This window comes from Belonocnema kinseyi, chromosome 4 (genome assembly GCF_010883055.1).
Source record: "Belonocnema kinseyi isolate 2016_QV_RU_SX_M_011 chromosome 4, B_treatae_v1, whole genome shotgun sequence".
Classification (NCBI taxonomy): Eukaryota; Metazoa; Arthropoda; class Insecta; order Hymenoptera; family Cynipidae; genus Belonocnema; species Belonocnema kinseyi.
This window is the reverse complement of record NC_046660.1, coordinates 69,552,279-69,575,942: the sequence shown is the minus strand read 5'-3', so window position 1 is coordinate 69,575,942 and position 23,664 is coordinate 69,552,279. Positions and strand designations below refer to the sequence as shown.

General features: G+C 26.3%; 2 protein-coding genes across 2 annotated transcripts in view; one reads left to right on the top strand and one right to left on the bottom strand.

Annotated features, from left to right (window-relative positions):
* Positions 1–19,890, bottom strand: part of LOC117170956 (vacuolar protein sorting-associated protein 18 homolog) — a 22,497-nt gene extending 2,607 nt beyond the window's left edge. Inside the window, exons 1-17 of the mRNA XM_033357997.1 lie at positions 19,706–19,890; positions 19,489–19,580; positions 16,921–17,043; positions 16,642–16,825; positions 16,366–16,523; positions 16,094–16,270; positions 12,849–13,038; positions 12,622–12,743; positions 12,324–12,542; positions 12,129–12,245; positions 8,348–8,460; positions 8,156–8,267; positions 7,584–8,084; positions 7,300–7,435; positions 2,885–3,109; positions 2,657–2,809; positions 2,471–2,581 (exon numbers count right to left, since the gene is read on the bottom strand). Of these exons, the coding sequence (XP_033213888.1) occupies positions 2,471–2,581; positions 2,657–2,809; positions 2,885–3,109; positions 7,300–7,435; positions 7,584–8,084; positions 8,156–8,267; positions 8,348–8,460; positions 12,129–12,245; positions 12,324–12,542; positions 12,622–12,743; positions 12,849–13,038; positions 16,094–16,270; positions 16,366–16,523; positions 16,642–16,825; positions 16,921–17,001 (2,599 nt within the window). The 5' untranslated portion in view covers positions 17,002–17,043; positions 19,489–19,580; positions 19,706–19,890. The remainder of the gene's footprint in view (positions 1–2,470; positions 2,582–2,656; positions 2,810–2,884; positions 3,110–7,299; positions 7,436–7,583; positions 8,085–8,155; positions 8,268–8,347; positions 8,461–12,128; positions 12,246–12,323; positions 12,543–12,621; positions 12,744–12,848; positions 13,039–16,093; positions 16,271–16,365; positions 16,524–16,641; positions 16,826–16,920; positions 17,044–19,488; positions 19,581–19,705) is intronic.
* Positions 19,891–22,740: 2,850 nt separating this feature from the next.
* The window catches only part of LOC117171307 (DNA-directed RNA polymerase III subunit RPC5), a 23,144-nt gene continuing 22,220 nt past the window's right edge, over positions 22,741–23,664 (top strand). The window contains exon 1 of the mRNA XM_033358476.1: positions 22,741–22,923. Coding sequence (XP_033214367.1) covers positions 22,876–22,923 — 48 coding nt within the window. The 5' untranslated portion in view covers positions 22,741–22,875. The remainder of the gene's footprint in view (positions 22,924–23,664) is intronic.

The following is a 23,664-nucleotide window of genomic DNA, read 5'->3' as shown; positions in this document are numbered from 1 at the left end:
AAAATTATTCATCAAAAATTTTAATGAGTTTTTGGTATTTTTTGGAAACGTAACTTGTCCATTTATTTTTTTCATAGCTTGTATCGTTTGTCCAAAAATTAATATTTTAAATTAGTATTTTTAAATACTAGAATATTTTAAAATAGTGAGAATAATTTTTTTTTTTCGCCAATTTTACTTCAGAAACCGTGACATTTATGGAATTTTTAAAATATTAGGATTTTTCTAGTTTGAGTTTATTTAGTTTTTTACACTCTTTTTAAATCCACAAAGAAATTTAAAAAAATGATAACGTTATTTCGATTTTTTCAAAATAATTGAAAAAATTCTATAAACCCTTACATTTTTGCCTTGAAATTGTCATAGGACTTATAAGTTCTACTACAGTCTACTCACCATAAATATTCCACTTGGCATTTTTTGTTTTTCCGGAGGAGAAAATTATTTTTTATTTTTAAACCGATGATAAAAACAATTCATAAAAAATAGTAAAGCTATTCCAATTTATTTAAAAATTAAAGTACGGAATTTTCTCAAAAGTTGTAATACGCGTTTTTAAGAATAAATATTTTAATTTTTTTATTTTTAATTATTAAAAAACTCATTTTTCTCGAAAATTACACAATACGCGAATGTCAGTTCATAGTCAAAAAATTGTCAGCTTTCTGAAACCTATTAAATTCCATGCTTTCCAGATGATTATATAGTAGAATTCAATCAATGTTTCCAAAAATATATAGAAAATCGAGTAACTGGACTAAAATAGCATTTCGTTTAACGAACTAAAACATTTTTCGTTTAAAAACGCTTGTTTATGTTTTACTGACTATTTAAAGAAGATGTTCCATGAGATTATTAAGGTTCCTGAGCTTCAATGTAAAAAAATTAATTGGTTTTTATCTCTTAAATTGAAGAAATGTAATTTTTTTTACGTATTGAAAACCTCGTTTTTCTCGAAAACTATGCAAAATAGAAATATCAGTTCACAATTGTAAAATGTTTAGTTTCCTGAAATATATTAAATTGTACCCTTTCCAGATTCTAACAAGAATGTTGAAAAAAAATCTATTGATGCGACTGAAATAGCATTTAGTTATACGAACTTTAAGGTTTTACTTTTAAAAACATTTTTTTTGTAGTTGACTATCAATATTCAAACTCTTTTTCCATCCTGTATTCTATAATATCTTGTGTATTTGAAAAAATTAAAAAAAAAAACGTTAAAAATAAAATCTTAATTTTCGTAAAATTAAATGCTACTTTAGTCACTTTACTACATTTTTTATACTTTTTGGAAATTTATTGTTAAAAAACCCAAGATATACATCTGGTAAGGGTGCATTTTCATAAATTCCAGCAAGCTGAACAATTTTGAACTATGTACTGCTATTCATATTTTGCATCGTTTTCGTGAAAAATGAGATTTTTAATTGTTAAAAATGAAAAAAAGATTTTAAAAAACGCGTAATAAGATTTTTTTCTTATATAAATACACCCCAGGTTTAATATGTATGAGAAATTCACTATATATTTTCTATCACTCTTGAAAATTTCAACGAAAAAAAGACAGCAGTTCTGAGCAAGTTTTGTGTCTTAATATTTCAAAAAATCGACATCGATTTACCATTTTTTACTCTTCCTTAATTTTTCAAATCGGCTAAAAAAGAATGCAACAAACTTGACAAACTGAAAAAACTTAAAATCTATAAAATTGCAAGAAGAACGAGGATTGCAAAAAAAGAAAAATCAAAAATAATACTAAAAAAATCTGAATAACTGTACAAATTTTTATTATTTTAAATATTTTTCGTGACTTTGACAAGAGTGAAAAAAATTGGAAAAACTAAAACCAGAAAACCTTAGTATCTCAAAAAGGATAAAATTCAAATACTTTGAGAAAATTTGTATAAAATTAATCTTCTTGGATGGAAATTGATCTCTTGGGTTGAAATTAAATTTCTTACACTGAAAATTTTATTTTTTTGTTGGAAATTGTTCTTTTTTAGTCAACAATTAATTTTTTAATTTTAGATTCTTTTTAGATGAAAATCAATTTCTTTGGTTGCAAAATTTAATTATTTTCCTCAAATTTTTGTTGTTGCAAATTAATTCTTTGAACTGAGTGTATATTTTTTAGACGAAAATTTAACTATTTGGTTGAAAAATTCCTGCATCTTGTTGAATATTCGACTTTTTTTTGGTAGAAAATTAATTTTTTTTGGATAAAAATTAATTTCTTTGGTTAAAATTTTCTTTCCTTGATTTAAAATTTAAATATTTTGTTCAAAAATTTTTTTTACTAATTTACTTAAATGAAAATGTCTCTACTTTGTCGTAAATTTATCTTTTTTGGTTGTAAAGATTTATTTCTATTTTATGGTAAGTGAAATTTCAACGAAAAAAAAGTAGCTGTTTAAAAAAAAGTCTAAAATATTTTTTTTTCTTCCAGCCGGGATGCATGATTTGAAACGGATTTGGTCATACCTAGTTCTGAAAGCTTGGATATCCTTTCTTATTATTTCAGCTAATTTGGTATCTTCTTCCATGTCTGCTTTCAGATCCTGAATATGCTGATTGTATTCCTAGAAATAATTACTAGTTTAAAATCAAAGTTAAGATCAAGCATAAAAAACTTAAATAAAAAAAATGAATGCTACCTGAAGAGAATTGCAGATTGCCTCTTTGAAGTGATCAATCGTCACAAAGTCGGAGAAGAACGGTAAAATATCTTCTATCCTAACTAAATCACATTGTTGAAGGAACTTCATCGCTTCTTGGATATCATCTCGCTCTCGCACCACGTGCTCAGCTGTAAGAAGTTTGGTATTTATCTTTTTATGAATAAAAATGAATCTTTATTGCTTAATTGAAAAGTACAAATCACCTATTTTCAGCCATAATTTTTTTCTAAGTTCAACATCATCATGATGCGAAGGAACTGCAGCAATTTGTTTAGCGAGATCGACACTTATCGTTAAAGCCAAATCAACTGCAGTTGTCCAAAGGCCTAACAATGCTGATAATTGGACACAAGCTTCGGTTAATCCTGCTTCTTGACACAACCGTAAAGCATAATGCACGTCGTAATGAACCATAGTTATATCTTGGCCTGAAATTCAATTATTTAAAATTAAAAAGGTAAAACAGATTTTACAGCCCAAAATGATGTCAAAACTAGATAAATAGGTCGTTTTTTGCACGAAAATAGGGGCATGTATTCTTTTAAATAAAGGGTCAAAATACCTCAAGTGTGCCACTTTTAAATCGATAGTTCTATTCTCAATCAATTTATACAGTTTAAGATTCATTTTCACATCAATACGACTCCCCTAAAATATTTTTGCAACAAAATTTTGTTTTAAAAGTTATTAACAACCGAATTTCTTAATATTTGTTTTCAAAAATAAATTACTTGCAAACGGTTCATCGAAATTCAATAATTGAGTTAGGAAATTTTTTTTACAAAGCATACTTTACGCTAAAAATTGTTCGGTGGTAAGAAAGATTTTTTATTTTTTAAATAATCGTTTAGTTTAAACAATTCAAAATTAGTTAAAATTCTCCGCCTGTGAAAGAATTCTTCAGCGTGCCAATAGATTCTACAATCTCTTCCGAAAATTTTGGTGAAAAAAGAAGTTTGTATTTTGCAACAGCTCAAAAGTTAATGATTTTTTGCGCGTATAGTGAAATTTTCAACCAAGAAGATTAATTTTCTACGGGAAAAGTATTTTTTTTAAATTGGTTCAAACATACAACCTAGTAGTTGAATTTTAAACCGAAAAAGATGAATTTTCAATTAACAAATTTAGTAGTTGGTATTTAAATTTAAAATCTCAATTTTTTAAAATACCAACTACTACATTTTTTAAATTGAAAATTCATCTTTTTTCGTTTAAAATTCAACTACTAGGTTAAATTTTTGAACCTACTTGTTAAAAAATACTTTTTCCGTAGAAAATTAATCTTCTTGGTTGAAAATTTCACTATACTTTATTGAAGATTACACTATTTCATTAAAAATTCAGTTTTTTTGTTGAAGCTTCATTAGTTTAGTTGAAAATGCATATCTTTGTTGTGAAAATTAATTTTTTGTTGAAAATTATTTTAAAAAATTAAAAACCAATCTTTTCAATGATAATTTGACTATACAAATTTTTTTGGAAATTTACAGGTTTTGATTGAAAATTCAACTACTTTATTGAATACTTAACCAGCCTCTAAATATTTTATGGTAAGTACTTCACAATATTTTATTTTTTTGTTGGAAATTGTTCTTTTTTAGTCAAAAATATTTTATGGTAAGTACCTCACAATATTTTATTTTTTGTTGGAAGTCGTTCTTTTTTAGTAAAAAATTAATTTTTAAAATTTTAGATTCTTTTCAGATGAAAATCAATTTCTTTGGTTGCAAAATTTAATTATTTTCTCACAATATTTTTGGTTACAGATTCATTTTTTTGTTTGCATATTTATCTATGCTTCATTGAAAATTAAACTACCTTATTCTCTTTTTAGTAGAAAATGAATCCTCTTGGTTGAAAATTCATCTTTTTGATAAAAAAATAACTATACCTGGTAGAAAGTTGAACCGCTGGATTAAAAATGCATTTTTTCATGATTTTTTTTTTAATTAAACTTTTTAACTGAAAACTTAATCATTCAAATTTTGGTTGAAAATCGATGTTTTTAGTTGATAATGGATCTATTTTGTTGAAAATTCATCTTTTAAGTAGAAAATTAATCTTCTTGGTTAAAATTCATCTTTTTGATTAAAAAATTGACTATACCTTGTAGAAAGTTGAACCACTTGATTGAAAATTCATTTTTTCATGAACACTTATCATTTTAGTTGAAAATTCGATTCTATTTTGATAAGAATTTATTTTTAACCAAAAATAATTTTCAAAGCACAAATAGATTCAATTGAAAATTTCGAAACTTGAGTCGAAATTCATAATTTAAATTGTTAAATTTTTGTAAAAAAAAATAAAACTTGTCAACAAATTAGTTCAATTTTCCATTTTTTTTTTAGATTTTCAACCAAATAGTCCAAATTTTAACTAAAAGGGATGCATTTCGAACCAAAATTGTAATAGTGGACTTTTCAACCAAGAAAGATTTGTTCAGTCAACAAAGGAAAAAATTTCAACCAAATTATTGAATTTTCAAGCCAAAAAGATGAATTTTCAACAAAAATAAGAGTGCTTAACAAAAAAAAGTCAATTTTCAACTAAAGTGATAAGTTTCAACGAAAATTATGAATCTTCAACCAAAAAATTAACAAAATAGTTGGACTTTCAAACAAAAAGATGAATTTTCAATAAAACAGTTACATTTTTAACCAAACAATTCAATTTTCAACTTATGAAGATGAATCTTTAACAAATCGGTCGCATTAAAAAAAAAAATTCCATGAAAAACAACTTTTAAAGGACCAAATAGATTTAATTCAAGATTTCTAAATTTTTCCCGTAATTCAAAAGTCAAATTGATAATTTTTGCCAACAAAATATTACTTCAATAAAATAGTTAAATTTCCCATTTCTTGTCGTTGAGATTTTAGACGAAGTAATAGAAATTTTAACTAAAAGAGATAAATTCTAAACAAAAGATGTAATAGTAGACTTTTCAAACAAGAAAGATTGAATTTCCAAACTGTTGAAATTTCAAGCCAAAAAGCCGAATTTTCAAAGAAATTATGAATGTTCAACAAGAAAGTTAATTTTCAACTTAAGTGATGAATGTTCAACGAAAATTATGATTCTTCAACCAAAAAATAGATTTTTAACGACGCAGTTTAATTTTGAACTGAAAAGGATGAATTCTTGAAACGAAAACTATAATAGTTAATATCCCAACAAAGAAATTCATTAAAAAAGAAAAGAAAGATGAATTTTTAATCAAGACATTCATACCAAATAATAGGACTTTTGAGCAAAATAGTGGAATTTTTAACCAAAGAGTAGAAAAAGAAGTAAAAAAACAGTTGAATTTTCAACTAAATAGTAGTATTGTTAACCAAGTACTTCAATTTTTAATCAGAAAATATAAATTTCAATCAAAATGGTCCGATTTTCTACAAAAAAGGTGATCAAATTAGTTTGATTTTTTTACAAAATAATTACAATTTCCACCAAATAGTAAATTTTTTAACCAAATACTTCAATTTTTAACATACAAAGATCAATTTAAACCAAATGATCGTCTTTTCAAAAAAAAAAGTATGACTTTTGAAGGAAATATTTGGATTTTCTGCAGCAAAAATGTAATAACCAAAATGAGCGATCTTCCTACCAAAAAGAATGAACTTTTTACTAAAGTTCTCTATTGGGAATGGTTAAACTGCGATACGCCACCTGGTGACAAAAAATCGAACTAGAAAGAATAGGCACGATTTTAAAGTTCCATTTTAATTTGTGCATAAAAGTGTTTTAGCAATTTTTTTGTGGAGTTTAAAGTATTTATTGGATAATAAAAATAAGTGTTTATCGAAAACAAAGTGTTTTAGATGGAATTTACATATTATACAGTGAAAACCCACACTTTTTGTCAGAAATATTTCTCTAAAAAACAATTATTGTTCTCTTTATTGTGATTTTCAAAAGATTCTAAACTTAAATACACTTATTTTGAAGCAAAATGAACAAGTAAATTTTGATTGATTTATAAATGAAATATATACTATTTAAAAATCTAATCTAAGAGTTAGGTTTGAATTCGTATTTAAATTCCAGTCATCTATTATTCGAATTCTTAACATAATATGGATAAAATTTGTAGCTACATACATTAATTAAAGTTTATTTAAGCTTACAATGCATTGAAACTCAAATAAATAATGAAATAATTCTATTTTGTTTAAAAACCTATTTGACAAAAGTGTGTTTTTTTTCACTGTATAAGATGGAAATTCTATCTAAAACTATTTGTTTCTTATGAATATTAGTTTTTAGTATTCAATCATTATTTTATATTTCAAAAAACAATCGTAAAAACACTTTTACGAAAAAATTAAAATACAAGTTTAAAATTGTACCTACTCTTTCTAGTTCCATTTTTCGGCAACATGTGGCGAAATGGTAGACCACCATTCCCAATAGGGTTCTATAAATTTAGTTCGAATTTAAGCGAAATAAACGAGAAAAGAGGGAAGTTTCTTTAAACAAGGGAAAACAAATAGGAATTATTTTTTTAAAAAAAGGGAAAGAGGGAAATGGGCAAAAAGTCTCCTAAAATGAACACATGGAATTATTAAGTATTTCAAATTAAAATGTTCACCAAAAAATCAAAAATACGCACCCTGAGAACTGATGTAACGCATCACTTCGTTTTGTTTGTAACGCGCATATAGAGACAGAAGAAAATTGTGTACCGCCTGCTCCTGACAACTTTGGTTATAGACACATGATTCTAAATAGGTAATTATTTGCTGTGCCTAAAATGGAAAACCCCCCTTCTGTTAATAGAAAAAATAGAGAAGAATCTTAACAAACTTACTTCTATTTTGAAACTTTAATTTACTTTTAAAAAAATATGAAACTAAAATCTTTTAAACTTTTTAAAGATAATTAAGACTCGCTCACATGTTTTTCGTCGCTATTACAAGAAACTAAAGCAGGAAGAAGTTTTGAGGGTTTCAGATTCGATCCCTGAGAAATCAAAACCGCCACAGTCGGTTTCGGCAATTCCTGGAGAAGAGTCCCTGCAAATTGATAAAAAAGTTCCCTATTTCCCTGCTTCTTCAGAACCTCGAGAGCCTCCAAATAATTATTCTTGTACAAATGCTGTCGAATCACTTCCTCGTAATTTCGGTGCATCACCGTCAGATTAATTAAATTGTCCTTGTCTCCGTGACTTGCCATCAAATTACATATCGTACTCCGATTCTTTCTAATGCATTCATCGACTTTTGGTATCGTTAAAAAAGTTTCAAACTCTTTCTGCAACTTCTCGCATTCATCTTGGTGGAGCTGAAAGTTTTGATCACTTCGCAAAACTCCCATTTCGTTCATAAATAATTCTATGACCCATACGACGATCATGGTTATTTGCGTCTTGTCTTGCGGTTTTAAACTCGTCAGTTTCTGTAAAAAGAATTGATTTTACTCTGATATTTATTCAAAATCTGGAATAGTTTTTTATATGAAATATTTACCGCTTTCAGGAATGTTTTTAAAGCCTTCATTTCTCGCTCTTGTAAAAATTTGAGCGAAATCTCTTCGAATGAGGAATGAGTCTCAGCGTAAATGAGGGCGCTTTCTTCGTACCTAAATTTTTAAATTAGAGTGTATTAGTTGATATTCAGAGTTTTTGAACAAATATTTATTAAAGTTTGTCTAGTTAGTACTTTTGATTTCTGAAAAGCATCTCGGCTTTTTTCACGAGGACTTGATCTCGATGAATAGGATTGTCTTTGCAGTAGAATTTCGCAAGTTCAAACTCTCCTTTCTCGACATAAACCTGAGAAAATGATTTAATTAAAACTTAAATCTAATTAATATTATTATTAATAAATGTCAATAATTACTATTTAAATTACAGAAGCAAGGTTGCTGCAAAATCCCAATTTCGAAATTCCCTGACTTTTCCCTTATTTTTCATTTTCCCTGACTGATATCTATTTTTCTTTCAGGTCAAAAAATAACCTTACACCTAGGAGATAAATAATGTAAATAAAAGGGAAATTTAAATATCTTAAGTTAAATTTTGAACCGTGAAGATTAATTCTTTAGCAAGAAAGACGAATTTTTAACAAAGTAAATTAGGTTTCAACTTTTTAAAAAATTAGGTTAAAAATATTATTTTGATTAAAACAAAAAATTTCAAACAACGAGATGAATTTTTAACCTAGAAGATTATAAGTGTTCTATAAATAGGACGAATTTTCAACCAAAAATGCAATATATACATTTTAAATAAAAGCAATTAATTTTTAACAACCAAAAAAAATAAGAATTTTCAACAAAATATTTCAATTTTCCATCAAAGAAATTAATATTCAATAAAAAAAAGAATTCTCAAAGAAGACCTAACTTTCAAAAAAGAGGAATTTCCAACAAAATTGTTGAATTTTTAAGCCAAAAAATAAAAGAATTTTCTACACAAAGTAAAACAATTGAAGTTTTAACCCAAAAAATAAGTTTTTCAACAAAATAAATTAATTTTAAATTAAGAGATAAATTGTCAAGCAAAAATAGAACAGTTACTTTTTCAGTTAAATACATTATTTTTCAATTACAAAAAAAAGAAGTTCCTACAAAATACGTGAATTTCCTATTAAAAAAAAGAGAAAAATACAAGCAAAGAGAATTAGTTAATTATTAAACAAAGAATAGTCAATTTTTCAGTTAAAAAAATTAATTTTTAACAAAAAAAAAAAAAAACGAAATCTCAACTAAATAGTTCAGTTTTCAACATCAAAAAATGAATTCTCAACGTAAACTGTAATAGCTGATATTTCAGCAAAAAAATATTTGTTTAAACACTAAATCGGTTAAATTGAACCAAAAAAGACGAATTGTCAAAAAAAGTTGAATCCTTAATGGAAATAGATGAAGCTTTTAATTAAAAAGTCGAATTTTTCAACAAAAATTACTCATTCTCCAAAGTGGCGAGCCTGAACCAATTTTAACCGAAGGATCCTTGAAGTTAAATGATATTTATTTGATACTGTTTGATGTTGCCATGAAAGTGGTTTAAAAAAAGTGTACTAATAAAAAATGTTAAGCTTTGATTTTGTTCATTATTTTTTTTTTAATTTTAAAAATCATGCTAGTATCATTTAATCATAACTTGAGATGAACCGTTAATTAAAAAAGCGTTTGAACAACTGCTGCTGTGATAAAAGTATTTTTTTAAATATACAAAAAACTCTGTAAATTATAGAATGGTCATTTTGGAACAAAAATTCAATATAATTTTGTACTCAACTTTTAAGGAAAAAGGAGTCTTTTTTATTTGAAATCGAGAAATTAAAAAATAATAATAAAAATTATTTTTTGAAAAAAGCGTTCCCACGATTTTTTAAAATGCATGTCAAAAATATCCGCATATCAATCATCCTAAGAGAAAATTCTGCAAAAGAAAGTCCAGTAATATAATTTTTTAATAAACTTCATCACTAAAGAAATTTACGCATATTATTATTATGCATATGTATTATTCCGCAAAAAACTTATTCAGGGTAGCCGTTTTAATCGACGAAATAAATTCCCGGTCATTTCCCGGTACGCAAACATTTTTCACGCTGAATGCAATTTAAAAAATGGAACTCTAAAGCTAAAAAATGTTCCACTTGAGGTAATAAAAACTGAGCTGCAAATGAAATCCCTCAAAGTGGAACTGTTACATTTTGAACTTTTAAAATTGAAATTTAAGTTTTTAATTAAAAAATTTGGTATTCAAATGCGCAATAATTTACGCGTATAAAATTGAAGTTACTAACATTTTTCCATATAAAAAATATAAATCCCCGTTATAATTTTCAATGCTCTAAATTGAAACATCAATCGATGAACTTTACCATGTTCAAAATTATATAATTTTAAAGAATTTTAAGCTAATACCATTAAATATTAATAAATTGCAAAATTTTTATCTGAACACTTTTTAAATTAGAAATTCACTTATTTTCTTTTTAAATAGTTTAAACATCCTTGCAAAGCTTCAAAATTTTATTTCAAAATCTTGAGAAATCAAGAAGTTGTTTAAATTTAAAATTATATTGGAAATTTTTTGAGAACTTCTAAATATCTGTCAAAATTAATTAAATTTTTTTTCTACAGTTTTCAGAAAATCCTGAAAATGTTAGAAAATTTCTTTAGAATTTGGATGTATAAATAACAATTGAACAATTATTATTTGTAGGCGAAATTTGAGTATTACAAAGAGATATATAGAATTTTTGAAAAGATTCAAACTTAATGTAAAACTTAAATGATAGCCTAATATAAAACAAAATGTAGATTTTCGCAGATTTTAAACAAAAAAATTAAGATTCTTTTCAAGAATTGCGAAAGGCTTCAAAAGAATAAACACATTTTCTTAAGATTCACAGGAAAATTAAAAATAAGTTTTCATTTTGAAAAATTATTATAAGAGAATATTGAAAAAGTTTTTCAAAGATTTAAACAAAATTTTCAAAAAAGATTCTAGAAGATTTTAAGAAAACTTTCTAAAATTTCCATGATAATTGTTAATCTTTTTAAAACTCCTAAATATATCTCAAAATTACTCAAATTTTTGCTAAAAATGTTCATTTGTAAATTATATATCAAAATTTTAAAACTTCGCTTACAAATTAAGCATTGTTCAAATACAACAATTAATTTTGTAACGCTCAAAGTTTAAAGGCTCTTCGAAATCGTAATGATTTCAGGGTTTCTATGTCAAACAATTCAGTTAAAGATTCTTTACTTGTAAATATTTGGTTTTAATTTATTTGTCTTAAATCGAAATTCAAATATTGCTAAATATTCAATAATTAATCTTTTTTTTTTAATTAAAATATTCAAATTGAATGGGTTAAAAATGGAATATTTTAGACCGAAATGATATTTTAAACTTAATAAAATCCTTTAATTAAGAATATATTATTATGAAGTTATTTTTAAGTTGAAAATAGTTTATAAACTTTCAGTCACACGTTCATATTTGTTTAATGGCTAAGACTTTCAAATTGAAACCGTTTAAGTTTTAACGTTAAAATCTGAAAATTCTTAAATTTCGAACTGATTTAAAATCATTTTGTCAAATCGTTTTTGTTCACTTTTTATTACTTAAAGTACAGATAAATTAAAAAATTTTATTTATTAAATAAAAATGTTTTTTATCCAAAATTTTCAACATCAAAGGCTTTTATTTTTTATTTGTTCGAGTCTTTAGGAAAGCATTTAAAAATTCTTTAAATTAAACATGTAAGCTTAAAAATAAAATTTTTAAATGGAAAATTTTTAATGCAAAAAAATTGTGAAAATTACAAGAAAAAATTTTACGTAATTTGGGCATGTACCTTAAACATCAACTTCAATTCGAAAATTCCCCGATTCTTCCAAGTTTTTCCTGACTTCCTCTAACCAGTTTTAAATGCACTGACCTGTAGCAACCCTGCGAACCTAAAAGTATCTTACCTGCCAAACATTTCGATCTTCCTTTGTGACTTTATATTTGAAAACCGCTCGTTCACTATAAGCCCAAATCGAACCAGTGATTGGATCTTTTGTAATGTTAATTAATTTCCCAAAAGCCTGAAATAAAGTTGATTGTAAAAGAAAACCATTTGCAAGAGATATTGGTGAAAATTTCAAATGATTAAAAATACAAACGTCGTTATAGATGTCTTCGAAAATAAGTTCCTGGTTCAAAATAGAAATTCCTTTGACATGATCAACGTAAAGAAGAAGGGCATGGAACTCGGTTAGAACAAAGGAAAGTGGGGCCTTTGTTGATAATTGTGAGGAGCTACCACTCATTAAACTCGTTTCTGGACACGGCAACAATTGCTGATTTATTAATACATTCTCTGCTTCTGCCCAAGGATCGACCTTAGAATAATGAAGGAAATTTAACACGTAATAAATTCAATAGAATGAAGAAAAGAATTTCTAAAAAGTGCACACTTACTTGGGCGTATAAAATTCCAGTTTCTGTTAGCCAACCGAAAGATTTTGGCGAGACTCTCGGTGCGGGGTAAAAAAATTGCAACTTTGAATATGGCAAGGAGCTTTCCAATTGATTAAAGCGTTCTGTAAATAACTATATTGAGTTAAGAATATTTTATTTAAATGACGAATATTTTATAATAAAGGAAGAAATGTATACAATGATCAGAAAAGAAAAAAAAATCAAACCTTTAACATTTAGATATTTGCTGAAGACTTGCTGTAGTAATGGCTTTTCATCGGGGTTCGGTACTGATCCTATATACTGATAAATTCGAATTCGAGTCGTTACTATGATAAAGTATTTATCTGTGTTTGGTATCTTGTGAAATTCTAAGCCAGTGATTGGTGGACCACTCTCCCTACCGATATCGAATACCTAAAAATTTTAATTGATCAGTTCTCACGTAATAATTTAAATTTCAGTTAGGAAACTCTATCAGGATGGCCACTCAAATTTTTAAATAATTGCGGGCTATTTCTCCGTTTATGATAATAATTCTTTAATATTAAATGCTTTATTATAATCACAGCCCAAAATGCTCTCAAAACAAGGGAAATAAGTCGATTTTTGAGAATATGAGAATAAATTCTTTTGAATAACATTAAAGTAGGTACCTTATTCCTAAGTTTTCAAGTCGAAATATATTGCATTTTCAACGAAATAGTAGAATTTTTAACAAAAAAGTTCATTTTGAACCAAGAAAGATGAATTTTCAACCAAATAATCCAGTGTTTAACATACAAAGAGGAATCTTCAATCAAATGATCGAATTTTTAAATAAAAAAAGTTTGAACTGAAAACAAAAACAATTGAATTTTCAACCAAGAAAGATGAATTTTCAACCAAAAATATTACTTTTCTTCCAAAAGATGAATTACCAAACCAATAAGATGAATTTCCTATCCAAAAACACAAATGTTCAACAAAATAGTTTCATTTTGAACCGAAAATATGATAGTAGACTTTTTAATTAAAAGGAATGAATTTCCAACCATAACGAAAAATTTTCAACTGAAAAATATTACTTTTGTACCAAAAGCTAAATTTGTTATCCAAAAGGAAATTTTATATCCCAAAAAGATGTATTTCTAACCCGGAAGTATTACGTTTCTACCCAAAGATAAATTTTTAATCCAAAAAGACGAATGATCGTCAAAACAGTTAAATTTCCAACCAAGTAGTAAAGTTTTGAACCAAAAGACATCAATTTTGGACCAAAAATATGAAAGTAGACTTTTCGATTAAAAATAATGAACTGTCAAGCATGCAAGATAAATTTCAACAAACAAAATATGACTTATCTACCAAAAGGTGAATTTTAAATCTGAAAGGAAGGATTTTCTATCCGAAAAGACAAATTTTCAACCAAACACTTGAATTTTCAATAAAGTAATTAAATTTTCAAAGAAGTATTTTAATTTTTAACCAAATAGTTGAAATTTCAGACAAATAGTAAATTTTTTTAGCAAAAAGAGATGAACTTGGATCAAAAATATAATAGTAGAGTTTACAATTTAAAAGAATGAACTCTCAATAACAAATTAATTTCCAACTCAAAAAGACGATTTTTCTACTAAGAGATGAATTTTTAATTTAAACGGAAAATTTATATCAAAGAAGACGAATGTCCAACAAAAAAGTTAAATTTTCAACCAAGAAAAATGACTTAAAAAAAAAGCTGTTGCATTTTGAACAAAATTATTCAATTTTAAAGAAAATATTGTTTAATACAAAAGAAGAAAAATTTCAAAAAAATGTGCCTTTTTAAGAAAACTTTTGAATTTTCAACAAATAATTAAATTTCCAACTTAATAGTCAAATTTTTAGCCAATAGGGATAAATTATGAAACAAAAATAAAATAGTAGACTTTGAATTCAAAATAATGAACGTTCAAGAATAGAAGATGAATTTTCAACCCAAAAAGATTACTTTTCTACCAAAAAATGAATTTCCAATCCAAAACGAAGGATTTTCTATCCAAGAAGACGAATGTTTACCAAAACAGTTGAATTTTTAATAAAGTAATTGAATTTTCCACGAAACAGTAGAATTTTTTAACAAAAAGAGATGAATTATGGATCAAAAATATGATAGTAGAGTATACAATTAAAAAGAATGAATTTTTAACCATAAAAAATTAATTTCCAACCCAAAAAGATGAATTTTCTATTTAAAAATGAATTTTGAATTTTAAAGAAAATAGTAGATCTTTATCCCAAAAAACATTAATTCTGAACAAAAAATATAATAGTAGACTTTCCATATAAAAAAAATTAAATTTCAACCAAAAAAGATGAATTTTGAAACAACAAAAATTACTTTTCAACCAAAAGATGAATGTTCAATACAAAAAACGAACGTTTTCAAACAAAAAGGTGACTTTTTAAGAAAATTGTTGAATTTTCAACAAAATAATTAAATTTCTAACTAAATAGTCGAATTTTTAACCAAAAGAGATAAATTCTGAACCACAAACATAAGAGTAGATTTTCAATTAAAAATAATGAACCTTTAAGAATAGAAGTTGAATTTTCAACCAAAAAAGATTACTTTTCTACCTAAAAATGAATTTTCAATCCAAAACGAAGGATTTTCTATCCAAGAAGACGAATGTTTACCAAAACAGTGGAATTTTCAATAAATTAATTAACTTTTCAAAGAAGCATTTGAATTTTAGCAAAAAGAGATGAATTCTGAATCAAAAATATAATAGTCGATTTTTCAATAAGAAAGAATTAAATTTTCACAAAAAATAGTTGGATTATCTTAGTGAGAGGAAAAAAGGGTATATGATGTTATTTTAGAATATAAATTTTGACCTTCCGCAAATGATTTGCGAAACATTGATAGTATCCCCAAATTATAAGTTTATTAAGCCAATTATCAGTAAGTAATTATATAAATTTAGAATATCTATGTACTTATTATGTGAAATATCTCAAAAGAAAGTTTTCGTTCTCAGACATAAAAGGATTGTTCGTATTTAAATGATTCTATCAACAAGGGCTTTAACTTCTTGAATACATAGTACAAAATGAAGATTTATTTTTTAATGAAACATTAATAAATGATTGGTAATGCCAAACACAATTCCCGAAACATATTTTTTTCGAAGTACGAGATTATGTTTATTGTAAAAGTAAAAGAAAATCTGAAAAATACGTGGTTTTCAAAGAACTTCTCGTCTCATTCCCGATTATCCCGATCAGTGGCCACCCTGTCTATTTAACAAACATGTAGATCGAGAAAATTGTAATTTGTATTCATTAACTCACCAACCCTTCCACCTCTTTTGTACCATAAAGAGGGAGATAATTAGGAAGCTTGTGAAAATCAAGGAGAAATTTTATGAATCACATTTACACAAATTTCTATCATTAACGATACTGAACTATTAAGTTTATAGTTTACTAAAAATAAAACACTTACTTGTCGCCAGTACTGTTCTAAATTGGTAGCAAAGATCTTTTCCCCCTCCAAACCAATCTCAGTTTCAAAAATTAGTCCCCTTGAAGTTCCAAGTAAAATCGGTCCAGAATTCGTTTCTGATGTGTTACCAAAATTCCAACCCACAGCGGTGATTTCGTGACCTTTACACTTTGCAGCCTTTAAAACGGAGAATAATATGAGAATTGAATTATTTTTTGATTAAATTTGTATTTAATACTTAAATTCGGGTACACTCCTTTATTTTTAATTACCTGCTTTAACTTTGTAGTTTTTCTATGCAAATAAAATAATTCGGGTAGAGAGCTTTCTCCTTGTTTTGGTTTTGTCGAAATTAGTAAATGCTGACCGAGAGGATCAAGATGTAAACCAGAGAGTCTTAAATTACCGATATATTTGGAAATGTCAATTTCTATAAAAAATATAATAAGAGTTCAGACTTTTTATCAAGGTAACACTTAAAAAAAGGCAATTAAAACAATTGTTGTTATGTAATGAACAGTTTTGAATTTATTTTTTGGGGCAATTACCTTCCGGTTTATCCGGTTGCTTCATATCTATCCGAAGAAGAACATTGTTAGCCATAGCGATAACAATAAAGTTGCTGCTAACACACAGATGTATGATTCTATCAGAAGGCAAGAAATTGACCTTTTGTTTTGTGAAAATCGGTCCATCGTCCGTAAGTTTCATTTGGATAAATCCTGTCGTGCTCTAAAAATAATTTTTTTTTTTAATTAACAATCGAATTTAAGATATTGAAGATCTTATTTTATAATCTAAATCTATTTGGAAATCTAATTACTTACAATATCTGGCCGTATAGGAGTAGGAACAATTTGTTTCGACCTCTGCGAAGCCTGCTCATATTGATCGAATATTGAAGTCATCTTTGCAGAATTTCAATTTGCAAAATATCCAAAGTGGCTGATCTGAAATACATTTTTTTTAAACCCAGAAATTACCCCAAATGTAAATTTTTTTAAAAAGGTTTCTTTTTTGGAAAAAATATCTTCAATAAAATACTTTCATATCAGATTCATATAATCTAAATTGTACAAGATTGTACTATCATACTGTTAATGTAACATCCACTGATTATTATAGAGTATGTTTGCTTTTAATTTGTTGTATTTTATAAGAATATTAAAGAAAATAAAAATTTGAATCTCACATTAAGGTTCCAGTGAAATTTAAGAAATTACCTATTACAAATTACATGATTTCTAAATTGATTTAAAATGATTTGCATCAGTAAATATATTTGTAAAAATTTTATTTAAAAATTATTATCATGTATTTACATTTTTATTGTAAAAAAGGTCAATGAAGCTCTTGAAATAACCTCAAACTGTGGACAGATTTTCGTATTACAGAATAAAAAAGACAAACATAAAACAGATCACACTTACTCGGAATCTGATTTTAATTACCCTCTCATATCAGACTTGCCGAAAATCTACATTTTAAAAGTTCCCTGAGTTTTCCCTGATTTTATCCTGGCCATTTTTTTATTTTCTCTATCCATTAATATTCAAAGACTGGCATTTTAATCTTGTCAAATTTTTAACATAGAATCTTTTATAAACGGAATAAAATAATTGCAGATTAAAATTTAGAAAATTATTTACTTCAACCTAAAAAGATGAGTTTCCTACCATGAATCTTGAACAAAATAGTTCAATTCTCAACAGAATAATTAAATTCACAACAAATTAGTTACAATTTAATGAAATTGTCGAGGTTTCAACCTACAAAACTAAATTTGCAACCAAATGGTCCAATTTTCAAAGTTGAATTTTCGAAAAAAAAGTAGAATTTTTAACAAAATCTTTCATTAAATTTTCAAGAAAATAGTCTATAAGGATGTATTCTCAAAAAAATGTAATTGTTGATATTTCAACCAAAAAATGTGAAAGTTCTAACAAAAGAGGTAAATTTAAAAACCAAAAGGACGTATTTTCCACACAACACATACATTTCTAACAAAGTAATCATATTTTCAGTCAAAGAGATAAATTTTCAACAAATAAAGATTTTTCAGTCAAAAAAGAAAAAAATGTCATCTAAATTATTGAACTTTTAGGCTAAAATATGAATTTTATATAAAATAGTTGAGTTTTCAAGACAAAAATATCGATTTTCAACAAAAAAGTTAATTTTCAACCAAAAACGAGAAAGTTTCAAACCAATAAGATTATTTCTCTAGCAACAAAGACGAATTTTTCATTAAAAAGAAAAATTTCCAACTAAAAATAGATAGGTTAGATTCCTAATTGAAAACAATTAATTTTAAACAAAATAATGAATTTTTAACAACATGGGTGAATTTATAACTTAAAAACACAAATTTTCTACAAAATAGGTACATTTTCAACCAAAGAGATAAATTTTCAAGTAAAATAATGAATCTGCAAAAACAATAAATTTTTGTTCAAAAATTGGTTCGACCTTCAGCCAAATAGTTCAATTTTCAATAAAAAAAAAAAGATGCATTTTCAACGAATAATGTAACAGTAGATATGTAAACCCAACATATTTTTATTTTAAACAAAAAACAGTTTAACTCACGACAAAAAAAGAATGTTCAACAAAATTGTTGAATCCTCAACCAAAAGAAGAATTTTTTTCAACTAAATAGTTACATTTTGATCCAAAAAAAGATTTAATTTCTACTAAAACAAATTAAATTTTTTAATCGGATGAATTTTTCAAGAAATAGTTGAATTTTCATCCAAAAGAGATTTCAGGTAAATATATTCAACTCCCAAATATGAATTTTCTTCACAAAGTTTATTTTCTACCAGAAATAGTTGAATTTTCAACCAAATCATAATCGTCAGTGGAAAGAAACTATGAAAAAAGAAATATAAATACAAGGCAAAACAATTACTGACAAGAATATTATATTAGTGGCCGACAAAATTTATTTTCAAAATTTTCTGATTTTTCCCTGACCGTACATGCGTGTATAAAGCGTGGCCGTAAAGATCTAACTAAACAACGGAATAAAAAATTTTCAAAACAGAAAAAAAAGGTTCTGTAAAATATCAAGATGTAAAATTTTCGAAGAGTCAACGGATATTAAAGAAAAATATAATATCTTCCTTCATTTCTAAAAGAATTCAAAAAAAGGTGCTTTTATATGTCGGAAAAATTAAAAACAGAAGAACAGATGAAACATTTACGAATTAAAGTTTTTTTTAAAAGCATATCAGCTTCAGTAATCATAATTGATCAAAGCAAGAAGTATTGACAGCCACCTTTTGTCTAAAATAATAAGTAATATAATCCTTATGTTCTAACAAAAAGTAGATACATTATTTTCTTCATTGAAAATTTTTCCTTTATCACACTATCCCCGTTATCACACTTACCTCTATTGACCCTGCCATTCTTTAACAAAATCCTGACATAAGAAAATGACAATAATTGTTGCAGAAAATACCCTTATCTCCGCGCTAAAATACTTCAATTAATTTACTGAATTGATTCATCTATCGCTGAAAATTTTAATCCACATTTATTTATGCAAAAAATGTATATTTTTTGCACAAATGACTAGCTTTATATCTAAAATATTGTAAAACTAACCTCGCCCACCAGACACATTCCTACCAATTACGAACTCGCCCACTATAGAAGTTATTTATGAATATATTACATCGCGTTGTATCAATGAGAGAAATATGTATTTCTCGGAAATATTGGAATTCATCTCAAATAACAATAAATATTTAGAAAATGTTAGAACTGTCATTCACAATCACATAACCAAAAACGTTTTTGTGGTGGCAACACTTTATTCATTAAAAAACACCCCTGGCGACAAAAATGTGTAACTACAACCTGTACCAGACCAGAGCTGTACCAAAGATGCCACAGATATTGTCAGAGATGAGTTCTCTGATATTATACCTAGAAGCGGCAAAAAACTAAAAATATAAATCTTTAACAAAAAAAAGTGATTTCTTAACAAAGCGATTCAACCAAATGCGTTAAAGAAATTAGTCGAATTATCAAGCAAAGAAGAACGGTTTTTAACCAAAAAGTTGCATTTTCATACAAAAAATGAAATTTCTTCTATAACAGATGAAGTTTTAAATCAAAAAGATAAATTTTCAAAAAAATAGTTGAATTTTCTGTTGAACAAGATTTTAGTCGAGTTTTCACGATCAAACTATTGTTGAATTCTCTAGCAAATAGTTGCATTTTTACCCAAAAAATATCAATTTTAAGCTAAAACAGATGAATTTGTAATAAAAAACAAAATTTTTTGTATAAGTGGAACTTTCATCCAGAAGATATTTGAATTCATTTTTTAACACTAAAGTCTAAATTTTAAACAAAAAGTAAATTTTCTACGAAATAGTGAGGTTTTCAAGAAAATAGTATAATACCTTAATTTCTAACCAAACAATTGCATTTTTATCAAAGCAAGATTTAATTTTTGCTAAAGCAGATAAATTTCAAAATAAAAAAGGCAAACTTTCAGAAAAAGAGTTGAATTTTCAACCGAAAAGTTAACGAACAAATGCAATTTTGCATTTTAACGGTGTGGCTTATTTGCGAATTAAAATGTTCATCAACGCACTCTAGGGAGCGCGGCAAGAAACTACAGATTCAATTTGAAACGTAGGTAACGCGTAAATACGAAAACGTGACAGGATGTTTCAAGTATTAGAAACCTCATACATTACCCTAGATAAAATGCAGGATACAAATGATATAAGATGATTATAAGTAATTCGATGCTCTCTCTCTCTCTATCCTGAAATGAAAATAAGTTAGGCCAGTTAGGCCGGATGTAAAATGGACTTTGGACTTGTTTATACTTTTTCGTGTTTACAAATGTCAATCATCGAATGACTCATATCCTGTAGGCGGAGCGAAGTGACCTACTTTCTTATTGGTTAGTTTAAAGGAAAATTCCATGACGTCAGCAATGTGATTGGTTCTTGGCCGAAGAAAGGGAATAAATCTCCTCCCATTTGTAGATTATAAAAAGCGTGCACAGCTAAAAAAGGGCAGATTGAGCATGTTGGCATGTCGAGGTGCTGCACTCTTCAACTTTTTGCCGTTTCTAATTTTCAAGATACTAAGTAAATAATTGTAGCTTTATTGTAGTACGTGTATTGGATATTTGCCATTTCAAACTTTTCATGTTATTGAACATTCATAAAATTGATAGAACGGATCGAACTTTTCAGTTCAGAAAATATTTTTATCTTAGCGGTTTGTAAAAATCACGATGATTTTTCTCTTTCAGATGTTACTAATTAAATCCATTTTCAAAAATTAAATATGTTTTCTTGTTTCACTCGAATTATTATTTTTTTCCTTTAGAAATATTAAAAGGGACAAAATACTAATAGAAAATCGTAAATATCTGGGAAATTCTTCATAAGATTGAAAAAGTAAGACAAAAATCTTGATTGGAATGTATTGATTTTTAAAGAATAAGAAGCTTTAAGCATTACAAACGCTAGGCGTAAATAATTAAAAAATATCTTCGTTTTTAATTAGATAGACTCAATATTAAAATGGAAATTTTAATGTTGTCAGAAAGAAATATTTATTTTAACTTTATGTATATAGATGACAGTTTTGACTTGTCATGTTCAATTGGGATTTTTACATTACGTCTAATTGTCTACTGTGTTATGAATTGTAGACAATTAAAAAATATATATATCTAAAAACAAAGTGCCAGGTGATGTATTTTTTGTTTCGATTTCTGATTTCATTCAAATAAGAAATTCCTTTCAAAATTTTTTTAAATAATGCAAGAAATAAACATTTTTAAAGCCCTTTTAAAATAAAAAATTCGGGGTTTTTGCATGATTGTCGTTCTTTTTCTCAAAAAATCTTTTTTTTTTGTTTGTTAATAAGGTCATTAATTTATAATACGTAAGCCTTTAAAATTTTGTACAAGAAAATGAAAGTTGGTGAAATTTCGAATAAAAATAGATTTTTTTATTAATATTTTAATTTTTTGTAATCTGTACAAATGTTAAACAAAAATAGTAAAATTAATAGAAAATAAACTTGTTTACGAAAATTTTTTAAAAAAGCAAGGTTTTTATTAAAAGAAAGCATTAAAAATAATTATTTTTACAAAGTTAAAAATGTTGAATAGAATGAAATATGCAAACAGTTAAACAAGTAAAATGCAAACAAAAATTAAAAACAGAGTTGGCAGCGAAAATCAAGCCTGAAACAGTAAAATTTGTTATACAATCGTAAAATACTAAAATTATTCCATTATTTATATCACACCATATTATACTGTTTTAAAGTAATATGAATAAATTATATATAGTAAGAATATGTTCAAATGGGAAAAAGTTACTTTTAATCCTCGAGAATAAATAAATAATTCATTATAATTAAAAAACTTCAAATTCCCGCTCGAACAAAGCAGAGGTTATTGCGCCGCCTCGTGGTATGTGGTCAAAATAATCCGTTTAGACTTTACAGCATTGCCGATTTTAGCCGAAAACTACCGGAAAAACCCGAAACCACAAATACGACAATAGCGCCGCTCTTGCGACATGTGGCCTAACAAGTAACAAGACCCTTGTCGCATCTAGGTAAAATGCTGTACCAATGGCTGTACCAAAGATATGTTTTACAGAATATCTTTGCTTTAACAGAGATATTCTTGAATGAGAAAATTCGAATTTTTCATTATAGGAAAAATTGGAAAATACTGCGTTTAGTGGATAAGTGCTGTTAAAATATAGTCACACAAAACTGTCTAGATGGCAGAGTCAAACAATACTGAAGATGCCAATCCCGTGGTTAAAGAGGTAAAAAACAAAAATTTTAGACTCAGAAGTCACAGCATGCGTCCTTCTAGGTTATGTATAGGTTACACGTTTACCACTGATACTATTCAATATTTTATCTATTTAGACCATCTACTATTGCAGTATCTAAATTATTTTATTTTACTCGAAATTTCTGGTTTCCTTTTTTTCGATTGTGGGAGGAATTTTCCTTTTTAGTCATTTAATTTTTTAATTCAAATGCCATTCTTATAGGTATGTTTATACAGTATTTTTCAAGTATCTTTATAGCATTTACTTAATATTCGAATAGCTTATTATCAGAATATTAAAAAACATTAAATTTCAATATTTATATAGTTTAAATATGTCCCAATTTTTTATCGCAGTCCTGATTTTAGAATTTTTTTGTTATGTCCTGATTTTTCATGCCAGAAAATTCAATTCGATTTTAAAAACTTGACATGTGCATTTTTACTAATATTTAAAAATAAAGAGAAACATTGAATTGCCGACAAAAATTGAAGTTCAGAAAAGTATTTATAATAATTAACATATTGTACTATGGTACTTTTATGTCGAAAATTCAACTTTTTGGTTTCAAATTAATTTTTTTGATGAAAGATGCACGCTGTACTTGGTGAAAAAATGATTCGCTCCATTTCGAAATTCTACTATTTTTGTGAAAATTCATTGAAAGTACATTTCTATAAATAAGAGTGTAATTATTTTGTTGAAAATTCATGTGTTTTGTTCAAAATT